The sequence below is a fragment of the Anas platyrhynchos genome, chromosome 4 (assembly GCF_047663525.1).
Source record: "Anas platyrhynchos isolate ZD024472 breed Pekin duck chromosome 4, IASCAAS_PekinDuck_T2T, whole genome shotgun sequence".
NCBI lineage: Eukaryota > Metazoa > Chordata > Aves > Anseriformes > Anatidae > Anas > Anas platyrhynchos.
In genome coordinates this window covers 18204927-18223184 of record NC_092590.1, presented here as the reverse complement: position 1 = coordinate 18223184, position 18258 = coordinate 18204927, and the positions used below count along the sequence as shown (strand labels likewise).

Genomic DNA, 18258 nt, shown 5'->3' with positions numbered 1-18258 from the left:
GTTTCAGTGGAAAACTTGTCTGGGCAGGACCACAATGACCTTGTACACATGTTGCATGAAAATGTGTTTGTTTCAGGTAAGGGGGTATTGGCTCTATGCTGTCAATCCTGCATCCTTTCCAACCAGCAAAGAATGACTCTTTTCTCCAGGAAAAAGACCTTAAAGGTCTTAAAGGCTTTAAGATCTGCTAGATTAGCACCTTGAATTAAGTTCTGCTAGAGGGCTGATGTGTAAGGTTTCAAAGGCCAACAAATGCCAGGGATGCGTGTACATCCCAAGATGTCATCAGAGCACACTACACATAATGCCTCAAAGACGAGTGTCTTACCGGATTCAGGGAAGAATTTGGGAATCTATCGTTTTAAGTTGACCTGAACTCTCTTCCTCAGGAAGGACGTGGGACAGAGGTGCTGCCAGAGATGTGCCCTGCAAGAAAGCCTGGATGTTAGAACCTGCTTCCCATGTTGGGCTGAAAATAGCATGTGTTTGGGGTCTGTCGAAGCAGGCTGCGAAGGCAGCTGCTGGGCTGGGTCTTTGGATGGAGCTGAGGCTCTGCTTCCCCTAACAGCAGAGGCACTGTGAGGGCTTTCTGCCAGTGGCTGGCCAGTGAAATGCTGCATGGAGGAACCATTTCCATGTTTCCTTGCTTTTATAATTGTTGTTTTGTTTTGTTGCTTTTTTTATGGCTTGTTATGGTATTGGAAGCCTTGTGCAAGCATAATTCACTTAGGTTAACCATTCTAACTTGGGGAAGCTTTTATGTCCCTCTTTACAGGGACTTCAGAGGATTTGAAATATGTTTGGTTCAAATGTAAAAACCAACCAAATAAACAAAAAAACCTCTCCTAAACAAGGTTCATAAAAACAGAGCTGTCAGCACACTTCAAGAGAAAATGTGGCCTTTTCAGTACATGCCTCTAATACACTAGTGCAATTTAGCACTGCCTGTATGAAGGGTCTCCCTTGCACCCTCCTCTCCTTTTGTTAAGAACAGATGTGTGTCTGCCAGCCTGTCTGGTTTCAGCAGAGAAGTTAATTTCTAATTTCTAATACCCAGCATTTAAAAAAAAAAAAAATAATAATAATAATTTAATCCTCTTGCAAGCACAACCTCAAAGAGAGAGAGACAGAAGCCTATTTTACACAAGCTGGAAATCTACTCAGTAAGACAGGCGATGAGGTTTTGGGTATTTTGTGATGGCATGCAGTGACGGGACCACTGTGTGGGGATATTTCTCTGAAGGAAACAAAAAAACAAAACAACAAAAAAAAAAACACTAGGAAGTCTGATATCTGGCACCCAGGGACTTGTTCTCAATCTTTCTTCATTCGTTCCTCATCCTTACACTATTTTGGCTATTTGCAGTCAGTCACAATGACAGTATTTTCACTCTGTGGCAAGCGTCCACGATAAACTGAAAGCTTTGGAGATTTCTCACCGCTTTTTAAAATTAAACATCCCGCTCCCCTTCGGCACATCTAAGTGAAAGGCTGGCTCTTGCATTATTTTTTTCCAGTGAAGCCAGTTCAGTGACCTTTTTGCCTGCCACTGTAAGGCTAGACTTCGGCCTGTTAAACACTAACTTGTGTTGCAAGAAATGACTGCAGAATGCTGTAGAAAGTCCCCGGCTGGAAGAAAAAGGTGTGTATGTTCAGGCTAGCGTGGTGACAGCTCTGCTCCAGGCAGGAGTCACGGTGCCTGAAGGTACAGATCGCAGTAACCTCAGTGGAGGCTTGCAGTCGGTTTCCAGTCTGAAGTCACTTGCTGTGACCCTTGTGTTTTCATTTTTGTTGTCACCTTATCTCCATGGCAGTTGCCCTGCGTCCTGGACAATGCCCAGCACCATGTGGAGAGTGCGTGAGTGAAGGCATTAAGTAGATTAAGAGGTCACCAGCACTGAGAACTGGTCAGGATCAGCTGCGTGATTTGGTGGTAGAAGGGTCTGAGGTATTTTAATGGGGCTTGCTATCTTTTGAAAGGTTCCTCTATTTTAGGAGCTGCTTCTGGTGTGCCAGGTATTTTGTCTCTCTAGCAGGATTCCTCCTGAGGTCAGTGTATGGACCATTACAGCCCAGTGTGCTCCATACTTCTGATTAAAAAAAATAATAATAATAAAATAAAAAAAATAAAATTTTCTGCCGCACTTAATGACAATATCTTACAGGGATGGGATGGTCTGTTCCCCAAACTCATAATGCTTGAAATGAAACAGTCTTCAAAACAATCTAAAGTCTTACAGGATATGCTGGTAATTGTGCTATCTTCTGTCTTAAACTGGGTTTCTTCCCAGAGGTACTTCTCTGTAACATACGCACTTTTGGTGGGTAATTTTTCTTTCTTTTGACTTATGTCCTGCATCTGAAAATTTTTCCTCCTACAAATGGCAGAGAAATCCAATACAGGTGGCAGATGATGCACAACAACTCTGTTCAGATTTCTGCTATGCTTATGAACAATCACCTGATGACCAGCTGAAAAGCATAGCTCTGAAATTTGCTGGAATGGTTCTTGTGATGCAAGGGAAATGCAGACATGAAACAACAGGAGCTGTCAAAGCCTGAACAGAAAAAGTAGGTTTTGTGGGTGAGATCCCCAGAAGGGCTCAGCACAGCACAAGAGATCTCAGCAATGCCTGAGAGGATACTACTGACAGCTACTGATCCTCCAAGTATTTTCTGGTCAAAGTCTTATCTCTTTTCCATCTCTCAGTCCTTGGGTTGAGCTGTCGGTTCTGGGCTCTAAGGAGTGTCTTTGGGGATCAGGCAGCCCCCAGTCAGTAGTAAGAGTTGCCCTGTGGTGTTAGGGCACTTAGACACCCCCCAGGATCCCCAGTGGGTCTGCACAGCCTGCTGCTTTGTTGCTGAAATGGGAAAAATGCATTTCAGTATAGGTTATTTTTTTTAACTTAGCTGTGCAGTTTCAGGAAATACAGTGAACGACAGCTGCAGGAGATGGGAAGTAAAAGGGTGCCAATGTTTTTGGGGTTTAAAACATCTCTGATGAAGTACACAGAACAATATCCCACAGCTATGTATTTGTCTACGATCTCACGGATGTGACCACTGCAGACATAGCAGTGGGAAACATCCGCTTTCTGTTTCTGCGTTGCCATTGCTCAGCCAGGAACAAGTGTGTACAGCACCACACAGATGTGTATGGGCACCCTTTTCTTAGGAAAAAGAGAGGCATAACTCTGTTCTTAGTTTCCTTGAGGAATATCGGGTTTTCCCTTCTCATTTAGCCTGCTGATCTCCCTTCTGTTAAGGCTGCCATTATCAGGACAGCTGTTGGAGAGCATAGTATCACCTCACAGCTCCAGACCAACATGTTTAAAAGATGTTTCACTGTAAACTGTGTAAGTCTTCTAAGCCAGGCAGTTCACTAATTGCAGCACAAAGGAAAGAAGCAGTTAAGCGGTCTATATATCAGCAAAATTAAGAAAATGGCACCTGAGAATTTGATTGATCAATTCCAAGAGTGGTTTCCAAGCAGGGTACGTTCCTTCCCAGCAGGGTATGTTACAGCTGGTGCACACAAGGCAGTCACAAATCACAGATACACAGACATGTGGCAAACTTGTCAGGAGGTAAAATGTTACACATACAAGGGAAATGATTACTCAAGTCATTTAATGGTGGCTAAACTGTGCATCTTCCTTGGCTCTGCTGCTCTGCTCTGTATTTCCAAATGTTACACTGGGGACAGGGAGAAGCCACTTGACCACTGCAAGCTAATTGCAAGGAAAAGACAAAAATGTTTGTCTTTTGTAGTAAACACAGGGCATTGTGTACAATGCATTATACAAATACAACCTCATGTTGCTTAAGCTTCTCTTGGAGGGGAGCAGTAGGAAACCAAACATGCAGGACTATAAAATATGTTGGGTGTTTTTCATTCTTGTGTGAGTTTTGGGGAACAGCATTGCTCCCTCAGCTTATATATATATGAACATCATGGAGGAGAAGCCTGAAATACTGAGTTTCCTGGTAGATTCTCCTGATTTCCACAGTTGATTTTAAAATCTAACCTATGGATTAAATATGCGTGAAACACATAACACCGGACCTAATCCTCTGCCTTTTGTTAGAGACATCAGTGTTTGCTTTGTTGTTCATTGAATATTGTGGAGTTCAGCCTTGCTCTGTTTCATATTGCATAGTGCTTGTTCTTCAAGCTGAGTGACTGGGATCAGTAGGTTTGCTTGCTTGTCTTTTAATGTAATTGTGTCTCAGATCTTGTCTATTTAAGCAGAAGGCCCTTGATACTTGTTCAAATACTTGTAACAATGTTTTCTGAACAGGACAGCTTGTGAATTTTATCCCTGTTTGCAATAAATTAATTTCAGAATGAAAATACTCATGAAAAGAAAAAAAAAAAAGTGGTAAGATTCTTAAGTTAGTGTTATTTGTGTCCTCTACTCCAGTTTTCATGCAAGTTTGTTCTTGTGTGAAGAGCAGAAACGATAATAATGACTGTATGTTTTCCCCTCTTTGAGGGATTTTAGTAGCAGTTGAAAGTACCACAGATTATTTTAACAGAGCCAACTAAAATATGAATGAAGACCTCTAGTCAGAGCAGGAACACTTTTCTATAGTATTGCCAAACCTATACGGTTTCATTCCTTAAAAGAGGCGAAGGATATGATGCATCATACAACTGTGATTTTACTGAGCCACGTCCTGAGGATGGAGATGAGACCTCAACTCCTTTACAGCCAAAATAAATTATTGACAATGTGCACGTGGTACCACAGTGAAGGAGCATTTCTTACACTCTGTACATCAAAGGTCTGTGTGTTGTTTGGTAGCCCAGCAGCCACCACTACAGGCATCTTAAAGACCATAACTACTTCTCTCTGTGATGAGATTAGAAATGTTCTGCACCTCATTTCCCTGCTGCAGAGATACATCCCTGATGCTGAAGGAGTCACCTCAAAACACCTTCCTTCCTCCTCTGCATCCAGTGGGTCACCGTAACCTTTCTGGGCCCAGTGCAGAATATGGGATGACAGCTTAATCTCATCACGTTTGGGAACGTCCCCTTCACCACACCAAGCTCCTCTGTGCCTGCCTGTTAGGCTGACCTGCGTTTTTTTTCATTGGCAATGTCATGCTGACCCAGGACATCTGATTTTCTGCTTGTTGCAGTTATTTTGTAATTACCACACATTAATATGGTCTTTGATCTAGCACTGACTCCTTTGCCTTCCCACACTGTTCACCACTGGCATTTCCCCAAAACTTTTGTTAGTGCTTAAACCATACACACATGTGTATATGTGTGTTTGTGTATAAAAATTGTGGGAGAGACAGCCAGGCACACACAAGAAAATATACCATGGGTCACTCATTTACTCTTCACAGTCCCTGTTAGGCCGTATCAGGCTGAGAGCCCCTTACAATGACTTCCCAAAACAATCATTTTTCTTTTTTCAGTGTGCATGTAAGTCCCTCATCTGTCTCATCAGCAGTTATAGACACATGCTAGAGTGACTTGTTGTAAGTCACTTCTCAGTAGCTAGTGTCACTTTGGTATGTGCCTCCTTCCTGCTCTACCCTTTAACTTTTCCATGTAATGTCACCCAGAAGAAACATGGCATGCGTTACCATATTCACAGGATGCCTACACCTGGATAGAGGAAACCCCAAGTTAACAGAGGTTACCATGTAGCAAAGTGTTGGTAACAACTGATGGAAGAGGTATATATTTCACTTCCAGGCGGCTTTGCTTGGAATAACAGCCCCTTTTGTAGGTGAAGAATGTGAGGGAGGTGCCATGAATATAATCGCTTCTGAGTTAAAGTACAGGACAAAATTTAAAACAGAAGAAAAGTGGCCCAAAATCCTTAACTAGGCCGGCTTGCAGGCTTGCCATGAAAAATGTGCACAGGCATATCTTTGTGGAGCTCTGGCAAAGTCTTGAAACTCAGATCAGAATTGACTTTAGGATTAGAGGTGACACGGTGGAAATGGAAAGCATACAAGCATGATTTGGGGGTGCTGTACTGGTTTGCATTGCACGGTATGTTTTTGCGTGAAGTAGAACGGCCTTCTGGTTAGGGAGTTTCTCACTTTACTGCAGCCCATTTATCGTACAGCCACGTTAGCTAGATGGCATTTAAAAAGCAGTGAAGCGGCTCACCTTTCACTCCTTTCAAGGCAGAAGGGCCCCCCATAGTGTGATACGTGGGGAACAGACTTCAGCTATTTGGTCTTACCGAGGAGACTGGCAGGTAGGGGTACACCCATGGAGAGTTCAGACAGACCTGCTGGTGCAGCTGAAGTCTGGCATTCAATATTCTGAAGCCTTCTTTTGACTTTTAGACAGAAAAGGCCAAAGGGGATTACCAAATGTCTACATAACAAGAGGACCAAGCAGAAGGCATTGAATTACTTCAAGGTTACCGTGAGGAAATAGATAGCCTGACTTTTATGCCTAGATGGCTACTTTCTATGGCAGATTAATAAGGTGCTGTGAACTTTCTCTCTCTGTAATTTGAGGCCATTAGTCCCACGCACAGTATTTTTTAAGGTGAGCTTGCATTAAGAGTCCAGAGGTTCCCTGGAAACGTGAATTTTGTTACTGGCAAAGTTTTGTTTCCCTGAAATGGCAGCCAGGGCTTCTGCTCTTTGCAAGGACTGTTTGATATGCATTTGGACTCTGAGGTAAACCTTCCTTCTTTCCCCTAATCCCAACCCAAGCCTATCAATAAAAGATGTGTGACTACATCAGTAAAATGGTTCACATGCTGTGCAGGTCACCGACCACAGTACCTAGTGCAAAAGGAGGGGCTGACATTGCCTTTCTGTACTTTAATTCCTTATGCAATAGTGATGTTGCCTCACAGTTACTGTAGGACCCAGCTCTGCCTCACTTGTGTTCATAGGTAACAAGAAAGCAGTGAAAACTCCCAACCATTACCCAACCTTTCAGCTAATACCTCAGGGGACAGAAGGGTAACTAATTTATTGTTTAAACTATAAAACAGAAGAGGCATTTGGAAAGCTTTCAGTCATGCAGAAATAAATGCTACTTCTTACAATTAACTTCTTTTTTTTTTTTTTTTTTAATATGCAACAGCGTTAGAAATAAGTTAAATATGTAAAAATATATTTCAGCTACAAAATAGCATACCAAGCTTAGTCACTATGATTAAAACCAAGCTATTTACTTGCCATGCTAGTTAAATTTCCAGTCAGAATAAAGGTGCAGGCAGCTGCCATGTGTAAAGGTAAACTAGGTTCAGACAACGTGCCATTCTGTGTGGGTGCAACCTGGTAGGACACCCTTGGAGGAGGCCAAAAAAGCCTTGAGGGACCTCTAGCAGAAGGTGTTTATGAAGAAAGAAGGAAAAAATACCTCAGTAATCCTGGGATTGATTTGGGGTCATACTGCGAAGTCCACCTCTGCTCTGTGCTCCGTGAAGGTTCCTAGACAGCATGTGTAGTGGCTTTTCTGCAAAGGGATCAGAGGGGAAAATAAAATTAAAAAAAATAATAAAAATTGCTTGGCAAAGTATGGGGTGAAGCCTTTCTGGCACGATTTTGCCCCATCTGCACCCACTTACTACATAGGGAAACATACCCTGCAGTGTGGGGGACATCGCAGACCTGTGGTATTTTAACACACCAAAAAGAAAATGCTGGGAGGGGCACCTCATGCCAGCCTGATGTTGCTCCTGAAAGATGCTAGGAGAGGGCATGGGTTTGCTTTTTAAAATGGTGTTCTGAGGCTGCCCCCTCAGTGAGGAAGAATAGCGCTAAAAAAAACACCAGCACTTCCCATCCCAAACCTCACTCTCCTCAGTGCTCCCCACAAGCTGCATGCATTTCAGGGCATGGGAAAGTTGTTTTGATGCTCGACCTGTGAGAAAACAGGGCTGAAACTAAGGATGAGAGAGGAGAAGACGTGACTTAAAACCACCTGGGGCCTGTTTCTCCCTTCGATGCTTCTGACCCCAAAATGGCGGCCATGGGGCCCCAAAATGGCGGACACGGGGCCCCAAAATGGCGGCCACAGGGACCCAAAATGGCGGACACGGGACCCAAAATGGCGGCCATGGGACCCAAAATGGCGGCCATGGGACGCTATGGTGGCCTCCCTGAGGCCACCATAGGGTGTTGCTGCCACGGGGGCTGCCACCCTCACTGCCCTGCTGTGGCTTCCTTGCCCCACTATGGCCTCATGGTGTGGGCTGGGATGGCATCCAGCTTCTTTAGAGAGGCACAGCATCACTCACGTGGTGCCTGGCAAAGGAAAGCGCACACTTTGCTAAGGGAGTGCTCAGGCTCGCATTGCAAACCTTTACAACTAGTCTTTAAAAGTAGTAACATTACCAACTGTTAAAACCTCTTCCTGGCACCAAAAAAAAAAAGTGGGATTATGAAGGGATAGAGCTGTTTATCAGAGACTCTTTTGTGGGCAGGAGATTCTAACCTGGAACTGACAAGGATGGGGCAATACCTTCTTAACCCACTTCAGCAAAGGTTTGTGGAAGGACATGCACACAGAAAAAGAGAATAATCTTTTGCATGGAGGGCTTGGAGGCCCATGATTAAAACCACTGTGAAGCAACCACAGGGTTGTCCTCAATGTAGTCCATTTCCTTAAATCCACAGGAGATTTGCTAGTACCAAGTTTTGTCAAGAAAAATGTTGTTTCTGCAAGTAAGCTCAGCTGTGTGATGTGTGGTTGCAATATCTTGTAAGGCTGGACATTATCCAGCGCAGCCTAGGTTTGCACTTGGGGCTTTTGGTATGTCTCTTTTTATTGGTTTATCTACTTTTCATTCATCTGCCTAGCCTCTTTTTCCACCCCTCCAGTCAATAATAATAATAATAATAATAATAATAATAATAATAATAATAATAATAATAAAGTATTTTTTTTTTTCACATCACTGATAGCACTGGGAAGGAGTTATTTCACCATTTTAAAAGTGCTGTATGGGAAGGTACAGAGAGGGTGGCAAGATCAACTTTCCAGCATGGAGACTTATGTGGGACCTGGTCAGACAGCCTTATGCAGGTCTGGTTTTGGGGGTGCTGGGAACAGCATCGCTCTGCCTGCTTTGGGGAGCAGCAGGGCCTAGGCCAATTAGTGCAACAGTGGAACAATCACTAAAGTAAAGATAACCTGTTTCACAACAGTCTAAATTTCGTTCATGTTCCTTATTAGATTTTGCAAGCACAGTGCATCCCTCATTTCCCTGGATTACAGGCGCCATCTCTTGGAGTGCTGCTGAACGTTTTTTGTTTTTATTTTGAATAGCAAACTTGTCTTGAGATGTTGCTTCCTCGCTCTCCTGATTGCTTTTTCCTGCACTCCCCAAAAACTGAGGTTGTGCTTTGCAGGGCAGAGCTGTGAGCCTGCTTTCAGGCATGCAGGAAGGCTCTGGGGAGTAAATGCTAGCAGGGAGCCAGAAGGATGATGGTCTTGGAGTACAAACCAGTGAAATTTGGGCTTTTTATTTCTGCCTTAATGCAGAGGGCCCCAGAAGTCCCATCCCAGAGGATGGACTCATGACTCTGGCTGACTGAATGTCCAAACACTCAAAGAGAGCAACCCCACGTGTGGGGGTGCTTGATATGTGATTTAGGTTTTCCTGATTAATGATTTAGAAAATTGGCTCCCACAGCCAGAGCTGGGACCTCCCCCTCCCACCTACAATCCAACCCACCACTCCTCCCTCCCACCACCAATCTGACCCCCTCCATCCTCCATGCTCTGCCCCAATGTGACCACACAGAAAGCAAGGTTTGGGTGTTCCCCAGGGTGAAGATCCTTTTTTTTTTTTTTTTTTTTTTTTTAATATCTTTATTATGGCTGCAGTGATGTATCAGCTGGGGAGGATACAAGCTGGATGCTTCCTTTCCCTGCTGTTCAGGAAACAGCATCCTCCAGTGGGACCCCCCGCCTTGTTTTTTGCTGTTCCACACCTAAATCAGCGCACAGGAATCCTGCTTGCATGCACTTTCCAGGTATGCGGTCACCTGCAAGCAGGACAAAGGAAATGAAGCTTGATGATCCCGGGGCAGGTGACTGCCTTCTGCGTGATGTGGGGTAGTGGGAGATGCTGCCCTACCTGTGCAGCGCAATAAAGAGGTGGTGAGTTTGCTGGGCAGCACGTGGAAGCGAAATCAGCTCTCTGATCCACCAGCTGTGTCAGCAGTTCAGGGCTGGCTTCTGGCATAGTCTTCTTCATGCTGTCCCTCAGCCTATAGTTTAGGGCCAGAGGGGAGGATGTGTCAATGAGGGGTGGGCTTTTGTAGGGACCTAGGTGTGTGCAACCTCCAGACTGTGGTGCAGACAATTCACACCTTGCCAAATTCTGATGGCATCATCAGAGGAAATGCTTCCCTGATGCCATGGGAGAAATGAAGCTTGTACAGCCAGGTTTCAAGGACAAAGACTTGGACAAACTTAAATATGAGTTTCTGAGAGCACCAACAGAGGGTGATGAGCTCTTACCTCTTCTTGAAGTCAAGGAAATTCATCTCATTGTACTGTCCACAGAACTGGTTGGTGTTTTCCAGGAAGGTGGGCAGCTCTGCTCCCACTTGCTGTCGCTGTGTGGCATAAAAGAAGGGGATTTCTACAACCAGAACTGGAAAAAAGCCTCTGTGGAGGGTTTTGGGGGATGCAGGAGCTGGAGAGGAAGGCAGTGTGCAATGACAAGGGAGTTTATGGTGTGTAAAACAGAGGTGTCCCTCCCGGTCACCTTGCTGTCAAGGCAGGCAGAGGAGTCCTTGGCAGAGCAGCACTCCCTGATGACATTTTCAGATGCATCGTACAGTTTGCCAAGGAAGACGTCAGGGACATTGGTGTGCCTCCGTGACAGTTCAAACATGTACCTGAAGTGGGGCAGTGAAAACAAGTTAATATTTAGTATTGGCTGTGCCTGTTGAAGCTGCCAGCTCTTGGATGCAGCAGTGATGTACACCCTATGCTTCCAAGCCCTTCTCATGGTGTGTGGGTCTCTTGGGGCTACTATGAGAAAAGTCCAAATAATTAAGTTGTGTAATGACAAGGAGGGTGAAAATACCAGATATAGTGGGTTCTGTGGTGCTGACCTTCTGGCATGGAGGGCCCCATCGTCACCACACAAGTGCTTGTTGGTCGGCTTCTGCAGCTCAGGCAATTTGGGGGCTGTGGCTGGTTTCAAGGCGGTGATGCAGAAGTAGTTTTGCATAAGGTCTTTTCCTGCACAGCAGTCGGCAAACCTTTCATCTTTGGTCGACAGTGCAGCACAGACCTTCGCAGTGTGCTCTGATAACTGCGGAGGGAGGAGCAGAGGGGACTTGGGGCTCAGCATCCTGCTCAGGGAGCCCCCTAGCCCTGGGGAGGGCTCAGGGCTGCCCTACCTTCTTCTGCATGCAGTCCTCAGCCACCGAGTCACAGCACTGGGCAAACACCTCAGATGCGTCCTCTGCCAGAGGAGAAAGGTCCTCAAATGAAGCGCTTGGTATCATCTGGGCAAGCATGGTCAGGTAGCTGGGCAGACACAGCATAGATGGGACATAAGGGTTTCAGCTCATCTGTTCCGTAAACTTAAATAGTGACCGTAATCACTTCTAATATTTCTATATTTCTATCTTTCCTACACGCTGTGTGTGTCATCCGTGCATGTAGCACCCAAGCACTCCCACACAGAACAACCAGCCTTGGTCTGTGGAAGTAACCTTCATCTTAGCTGGAATATATCTTGGTGAAAACCAGAAAGGAACCGCCATCTGAAATGGGAAGGTGCTCCCCTGCTGACCTGCATTAAGGGCCAGAAAACACCATTTCCCTTTTTTACCTGAACTTCACTTTGTCCTTCCCATATACCGTGAAGCGGGAGCAAGCCCTGTTTGACATCAGCGTGAGTAGGGAGAGGGTTTTTCTTTGCAGTTTCTGCAAGAAGAAGAAGATGTGGCTATAGAGTGGGTGATAGGGTGGAGATATCCTCCAGGTGCAATGGAAACTTCTCCATCACTGCCTCTCCATAGCAAGGTAAAAAATACTGTGCCTGGTGAGTTGCTGTTTGGTTATGCTGTGAGCAGCCCCGTGATTCAGCCTCCTTTTATTACCTACTGCAAAAAACAACGGTACTACTTCTGCTGAGTTTTCATGCTAATTAGAGCTTCATGAAAATTGTCCTACCAAAACCCAGGTGGATTTCCTAACAGCTTCGCTCATGTCTAGAAATTCAGACCATGTCATTTAACTTCAAATTTCACAAAACTGAGAAGAAGCAAAAGCAAAGGAAAAAAGGAAAATTTCAATCCAGCAAGCTTCATGCTGTTGGGCTGGGCATGAGCAAGGCTGGGTTTGAGACACCCATGGCTGTGGGCATCTGTGGGGCAAAGGAGCAAAAGGGCAAAGCAGGCATGGGGAGCAGACTCACCTCCTTCAGGAAACAGACGGTGGGTGCTGAGGATATACAGCAGGTGGAGACCATGGAGAGGAAGTTCCTGGTGGAGCCCAGGAGCACAGGCAAGGGTGCCTGGCCGTAGCTGCTGACGTACTCGTACAGGAACCTGTGGCAGATGTGGACTTCAAACACCCCAGCACCAGGAACTCAGTTGCAGATGTGTTTTTGGGGGTGTTATAGCTGTACTGGGGATGTCAGCCTTTCAGGCGCCTTCCTGTGCTGCTGGCTTATTACATCAAGCCATCGACCCACCTGATTTCCCTCTCTAACCGCTTGCAGGGGGGAGAAGCCACCTCCATCCCTCATCCATTTTGTAAAATCCTTTCCTTGTGGCATGCCCAAACACAGAATGCACCAAGCTTTTGTTTGGATGCACTGGTAGCTCCATAAAAGGGTTGGCAAAGAGCCATGGCAATGGTTGCTGCTGCCTGGGACAGTGGCATAGGGACAAGATGGGGAAAGATGTACATAGTGGTGTGAGCTGCAGGGTGTTATCACCTCCTCATCCCTGTGGACGGCAGCAGTCAGTCTGGCTGCAGCAGCACTAGCAAGTGCTGCAATGTTTAATACAGCTTCTTTATGGTCAAGGCACTTTTGCAAAGTGACATGGTGACTTCTGGGAGAGAGCTTGGTGGCCCTAAGTGGAGGAAAGGTGGGAACCTTTATATTCCATCCAAGAAAGTAAAGGATGGGCTTCAGCGTGAACATGAAGAAGCCCTCCAGATTGCTATCAATTTTTTTTGTCATTATCCAGATGTTGACCAGCATGGCTTGCCATCCCAGCAAGCCTGAGTGCTTCTTCCAGCCTGGCCCAGCCTCCCAGCCCTTACCTGTCGGCAAAGTCCTTGGGGTCCTTCTTGAAGGCTTGGCAGAGTTCCTCGTTAGAGGGCTCGATGTAGTGGGGCAGCTGGCGGGGTGGGTGCTGCAGGGCGGCCAGGCACAGCTTCTGCTCCAGGCCTTGGTGGACACAGCAGGCAGCTGTCCCTGGGTGGGCAGGGAAAGGCGAGTCGGGGCCACAGGACTTGGCCGACAGAGCTGAAGACTGCAGGAAGGGAGAAGGATGCTTGCCTAGGGTTGGAGGCTGCTCCCCCAATTTGATCATGTCCACGGTTTTAGGGACTGATAGAGGGTAGTGGTCAACCTACCCCAGCATCGTAGCAGGAGGGGTCAGCGCCATCGGTGCAGCAGGTCTCTGCCAGCGAGACAATCTCACGCACGAGGTGGCTGATCTCCTCAAAGGTGGCATTGGAGAACTTCTTGCTGTTCATGATGAGGGTCCTGGGAGCAAAGGCAATGAGAGGATGAGCTCACTGTGTTTTCTAAAAGCCCACATCAACATCAGCCTGATGAAACTCATTCTAACAAAACCCCATGGAGAGCATCAGTGTTAGTCCCACAAGAACCAGCAGCACGTCCTCAAAAACTGTGACTGGTCTCTGCCTGGAGCAGATCTCAGGCTGGGGCTGCCGTGGCCAGGGGGATGTGCACCAGCTCTTACGATAGGAGCCCTTGTTTGCAGGGAGTGAATAAATGACCAAATAAATCTGCCAGTTTCCAAGCTATTTTTTAATCCTGGTGGGGGGTCTTGGCTTATGTGCTGAATTTGCATGCTGAATTTGGGAGGGTAAATATTGTAGGAGGTACCTACAGGGTTCGGAAGTCGTCCTTCCCCATGGTTTTGAACTCTTGGCATACTTTGTCCCGGACATATGCTCTACCTGTAAATGCAGAAAAAAAAGTTTGGGATCAGTTCGCTGATTCTGCTTATGTGGGTGCCTCATTCCCACGACCTTTCTCCCTGCAGAAACAAATAAAAAAAACAGCACTGCTCAGCTCCGTTGAGCCTAATGTAGGATATAACTCAGATGTTTCCCCTTTTGCAGGGGAAAAGCATTATTAAGTACTTCATGCTGTTTTGGGGAGCTGAGATGATGTTTCTTTTCTTCCCATGTATTTATGCAGAGATGTTCATACCATGTCTGTGTTTTACTCTCATTCTCATTTCCCTTCTTGGCAGTCCTAAATCACACAGGTCTCATCTGAAAACAGCAATCTTGCCTTATTCACTTCAGGGCTGTATTTTAGCATGCAACAGCTTCTCCTTTCCTGTCAGACCTGTCTGTGGTCCCTGATGCTTGGGACTTGCTGCTGCTGCCCAGCCCATTTGGGGGAAGTGGCTCTGTTACCTGGGTTGTGCTGCTGCAGTTTGCATCCAAAACAAGGGGGAGAAGGAGGAACCCTCCATGTAATTGAGACAGCTGCAGGAAAATGTCAGGCACACTTGGCCCTTACCCACACGGACATTCCTATATGGCTGAAACAGGCAGTGTTGGTTTTTATCTGGGGCTGTGGAGGTCAGGAGCAGGCAGCAGCAAATGCATCCCCAGACTCTCTTTCATCCCTTGGAAATAATATTGATTTTTTCTTGCAAAAAAAAAGGCATCACTTAGACTTTGCTACTGTCAGGGTAAACATTGATACTGAGCTGGCCTCTCTGCTGCAATATTGACATGATCTTCCCTGGGGATTTTGGACCAGAAAAGATCCCCCTCACCCCCCTTGGGATCCCAGCCACAGCTACATTCTCCTGCCTGCATCTCTCACACTCCGGCCAAATCTCTGCTTTAGCCCGCTTCCCCTTTGCTTTTTCGGCAGTGTGTCAGCCTCAGCCTCCACCAATGTGACACGGGGTCATTTTACCCAAACCACAGGGTTATACACCACTGTATCAGCCAAAGGTCAAATTGCTTCAGTAAGGAGAGAAGAAAAAAAAAGTAAGGGTAATTTTGCAAGGTTGCATTTGTGGGGGGAAGAAATTTTTGTAAAAAGGTAATTCTGGGGCTTTCAGCATGAAATTAGAGGCCATTTCGGGGGGGGGATTTGTCTGCTGGTAACCAAGCAAAGCTCAGGGAATAGCAAAGCAAGAGAGAGCTCTGTGGCTACAAGTAGTAGGTACAAATCCTAGCATTTCTGCAGAGAAAAATACATCTCTGAAGCAGAGGGAATGAAGGGGGCAGACAGCACTTTGCTGTGCTTGTCTGAGGATTTGTTGCTGTCATTACCAGGGAGATGGTCCCTGGAAGGAAGGGAAACCTGCAGACTGTCCTACCAGGATGAGCATCAGTGTGTCTAGCTGTAGGTGTGTCTTGAAGTCTTGAATTCCTTTTCTTTCTTAAAATCCAGTGCTGAAGATGTATGTTTGGCTGTTTGTTTATTTTTTTTTAGCAGGTCTATGCTTCCCCACTGAGCAGCAGAGAAAGCAAAATGTTGCTCATTGAGAGCAGAGAGTATGGTCCTAGACGTTCGATTCACTTAGCTTAATATGGAAAAAAGAAAATCCCATTTTTGAGTTTACTGACATTAATACGCAGGGTGTCATGGACCCTATGTAGTACAGGGTGACAGCTCCATTGCAGCCACAGCAGTACAAGGATTTCGGGGGTAAGCGCTCTTACCTCGGTGTTCGGCGTGGGTTGTGGCAAAAAGCAGCAGCAGGAGGGTGACAGCCGCCTTCATGGTGCAATGTGGCCAGGGCAGGGACAGTGACCACCACCACTGCTCTCCCTCCCCGTGCAAAAAGCAGCAGTGGGAAACCCAAACCAGAATTTATATGGGGCTCCTGAGCATTGCTGGATCAATGATTAATCCTGGCAACAGGGCAGGGGGCAAGCATCCTAGGCTCAGGGTGCCAGCACCTCCAAAATGGGGCTGATTTTAATAATTAACCCAGGGAAAACAGCAGCACATTGCTATGGGAGTCCAGACAGAGAGTTTCTACCCATGACCCATCCAAAATAAGATGTGCGAGGGAAAGTATCCTGTGCATCCTATGAGTGCAAAGCAGTGTGCTCTGAGCCTGATAAATGGTCCTTGCAGGTACTTGTGAGGGTGGAGATGGCTCTTTTGGGTGGAAACAGGTGATGGCCAGGTGCCAGCCTTGGAGAAGGCAGATGGCAGGCATTGTGGTTGGAAAATGGAGCAAAAGCCAGGGTGCTTTCCCCTGTGAGATACCCCACTGAAGCAAATATGCCAGCTGAAATGTTGTGCAGCACAGTGACAATTTTTTTCAGGTGTGCAGAGTAACAACAAACTTAAAATGCTTTGAAAGATTCATTCGTGACCTATAGAGAGCAGAGCAGTGTTTGGTTGCTGTATATTTGTGAAAGAAAAAATGGATACTTTTTTTTTTTTTTTTGTACAAACACATAGCCTGTTTCTCCTTTGACTATCCCACATGATTCAAGCTGTCACTTGGTGCACTGCTGAATTGCCATCTATTTGATTCTTTTTTAACAAAATCCTGTGTGAATCTGCTATAAACAGCTTCAGGATAATAGTTCATGAACCCCTCCATGCGATGCTTCAAAATTAATCCGCTGGTGCAGAGCAGGGCAAACGTGGCAGCTCTGCGTGGGTCCTGCTGGCTGGGACATGGGTGCTGACAGCCCTAAACTGGCCCCGTTTCTTGTAGGACGGTCACTAACATGCTCATGAGAAGCCAGAAATGAGTCCAGCAAACAATAATAAGCACAGTGGCACATTGTAAAATCAGCATCGAGTCTTAATTTGAGCTGTGTCTGGAGAGAAATGGCTGAGGCACCAGATGTTGCAACTCAGGAGATCACCCAGACCCTTTCCTAGCTAATCCCTAACCAGAGAGAACCCATTTCACAGCAATTTTGTCCGTTTATTTCCTTAGAAGTGTGCTTTTGAAGAAGGGGAACTGATTGGAAATAACATTTGAAATACCAGGTGAAGCATTGGGATGAGTTATTTGGTGGCACATTGGGGTGACCCCCTTTGTTTTCTTTCCCTTGGGGCCACGTGGGTAGCGCCTGGCAACTGCTGCCCTATTGCATCGTCACCGGGCGCTATGACTTCACAACCGGCCACCTTCATATCTGTGGGGCAGCTGGAGGGGAGACTCCAGAAAGCATGGAGGTGACGTCGGGCACGCCAGAGTACCAGCGTGGCCGGCAGCCTCAGCGCATCTGTGTCAGGATGAGATTGTCTTCCAGCTGCCCCAGGGAGCAGGGCAAATGCCAGCAGCAGTTGGACACCGGCAGGAGGCGAAGTAAAAGTGTGGGTGATGGAAAGAAGCGCTGATAAACGTGGTGGTTTATCAACGGAGAAGCAGCGGTGGTGGGGCACAGTGGTGAGGCAGGGAACTCACGATGCTCTCTCTGCCCCACAGCTCCCATATCTCCGCTGCAGAAGTCCAGGAGAAAAAGGACAGACCAGTGATTCGGCTCCCTACAGGCTCCTGTACTCGCAGCTTCCCTGTTCATTGGCCACCACTGTCACAAAGTGACACCCCTGCATCCCCTCCCCAGACAGCCCACTTGCTGCTGCCTGTGCAGTGCAAGCCTGCAAATAAAGTCTTGTAAGCATTCCTGTCTCTTGTCTGGTTGCTAGCGCCATGCTGCTGGAAAGGAGCTGTGGGGTGGTGGGGAGAGGGGCAAAGGGGACACGGAAGAGTTGGGGGGTGAGAGCCACTGGCGAGAGGGTCCTGGGGTGTGCTGAGCCCCTGAAACTTGATGGGAAGCAAGGCACAGAGGAAGGTGGTGCTGAGCCAGGAGGAAGCAGTCCAGAGGTCTGCGCCCATCCCTGTGCGTGGGCATGTGGTGCTGGCTTGTCCCAAAGGTGCTTCTGTGTTGTACCAGGACAAAGGAAGGCACGACTGTGGTCTGAGCTGCAATGAGGGGAGCAGGAAGGGTTGGGATGGCCGTTTCTGTCCTTTCTGGCCCCAAACAACATCGCTGCAGAGCAGCCGGGCTGCATTCCCAAGTCTGGCACAGACCCTGACGGTCTCAGCAGTGTTTAAGTTGTTACATTTTTAATT

The 18258-nt window shown here is 46.7% G+C and overlaps 1 protein-coding gene and 2 long non-coding RNA genes across 9 annotated transcripts in view; 1 reads left to right on the top strand and 2 right to left on the bottom strand.

Annotated features, from left to right (window-relative positions):
• LOC106014628 (uncharacterized) overlaps positions 1-7988 on the bottom strand; it is a 78369-nt gene extending 70381 nt beyond the window's left edge. For 2 of the 7 annotated variants that reach the window (XR_011809334.1, XR_011809336.1), the window contains exons 1-3: positions 7865-7987; positions 7361-7456; positions 329-426 (exon numbers count right to left, since the gene is read on the bottom strand). This is a non-coding gene — a long non-coding RNA (uncharacterized lncRNA). Of the gene's footprint in view, positions 1-328; positions 427-7360; positions 7457-7585; positions 7727-7864 lie in introns of those variants that run through there. The other 5 variants (XR_011809335.1, XR_011809340.1, XR_011809339.1 and 2 more) reach the window with 5 other exon arrangements.
• A 1464-nt stretch (positions 7989-9452) lies between these two features.
• GC (GC vitamin D binding protein) lies at positions 9453-16004 on the bottom strand. The gene is made up of 12 exons (XM_005011830.6): positions 15872-16004; positions 14065-14134; positions 13562-13694; positions 13247-13458; positions 12390-12522; positions 11802-11896; positions 11365-11494; positions 11074-11276; positions 10722-10854; positions 10472-10569; positions 10086-10218; positions 9453-9993 (listed from the first exon to the last, which is right to left on the bottom strand). The coding sequence occupies exons 1-12, from the start codon at positions 15930-15932 to the stop codon at positions 9940-9942; spliced, it is 1455 nt and encodes a 484-aa protein (XP_005011887.1). The 5' UTR covers positions 15933-16004; the 3' UTR covers positions 9453-9939.
• Positions 16001-17806, top strand: LOC140002534 (uncharacterized). Its single transcript, XR_011809333.1, has 2 exons — positions 16001-17498; positions 17611-17806. It is a non-coding gene; the product is annotated as an uncharacterized lncRNA (long non-coding RNA).
• The last annotated feature ends 452 nt before the right edge of the window (positions 17807-18258 follow it).

What these genes read in the sequence shown, in the direction of transcription:
- GC (XM_005011830.6), bottom strand. Translation starts at nt 15,932, where the DNA reads ATGAAGGCGGCTGTCACCCTCCTGCTGCTGCTTTTTGCCACAACCCAC. An exon ending in AAGGACAAAGTGAAGTTCAG is followed by an intron (nt 11,495 to 11,801) that starts GTAAAAAAGGGA and finishes GTGTCTGCCCAG; the next exon opens with CTACCTGACCATGCTTGCCC. An exon ending in CTGCCTGCCTTGACAGCAAG is followed by an intron (nt 10,570 to 10,721) that starts GTGACCGGGAGG and finishes TATGCCACACAG; the next exon opens with CGACAGCAAGTGGGAGCAGA.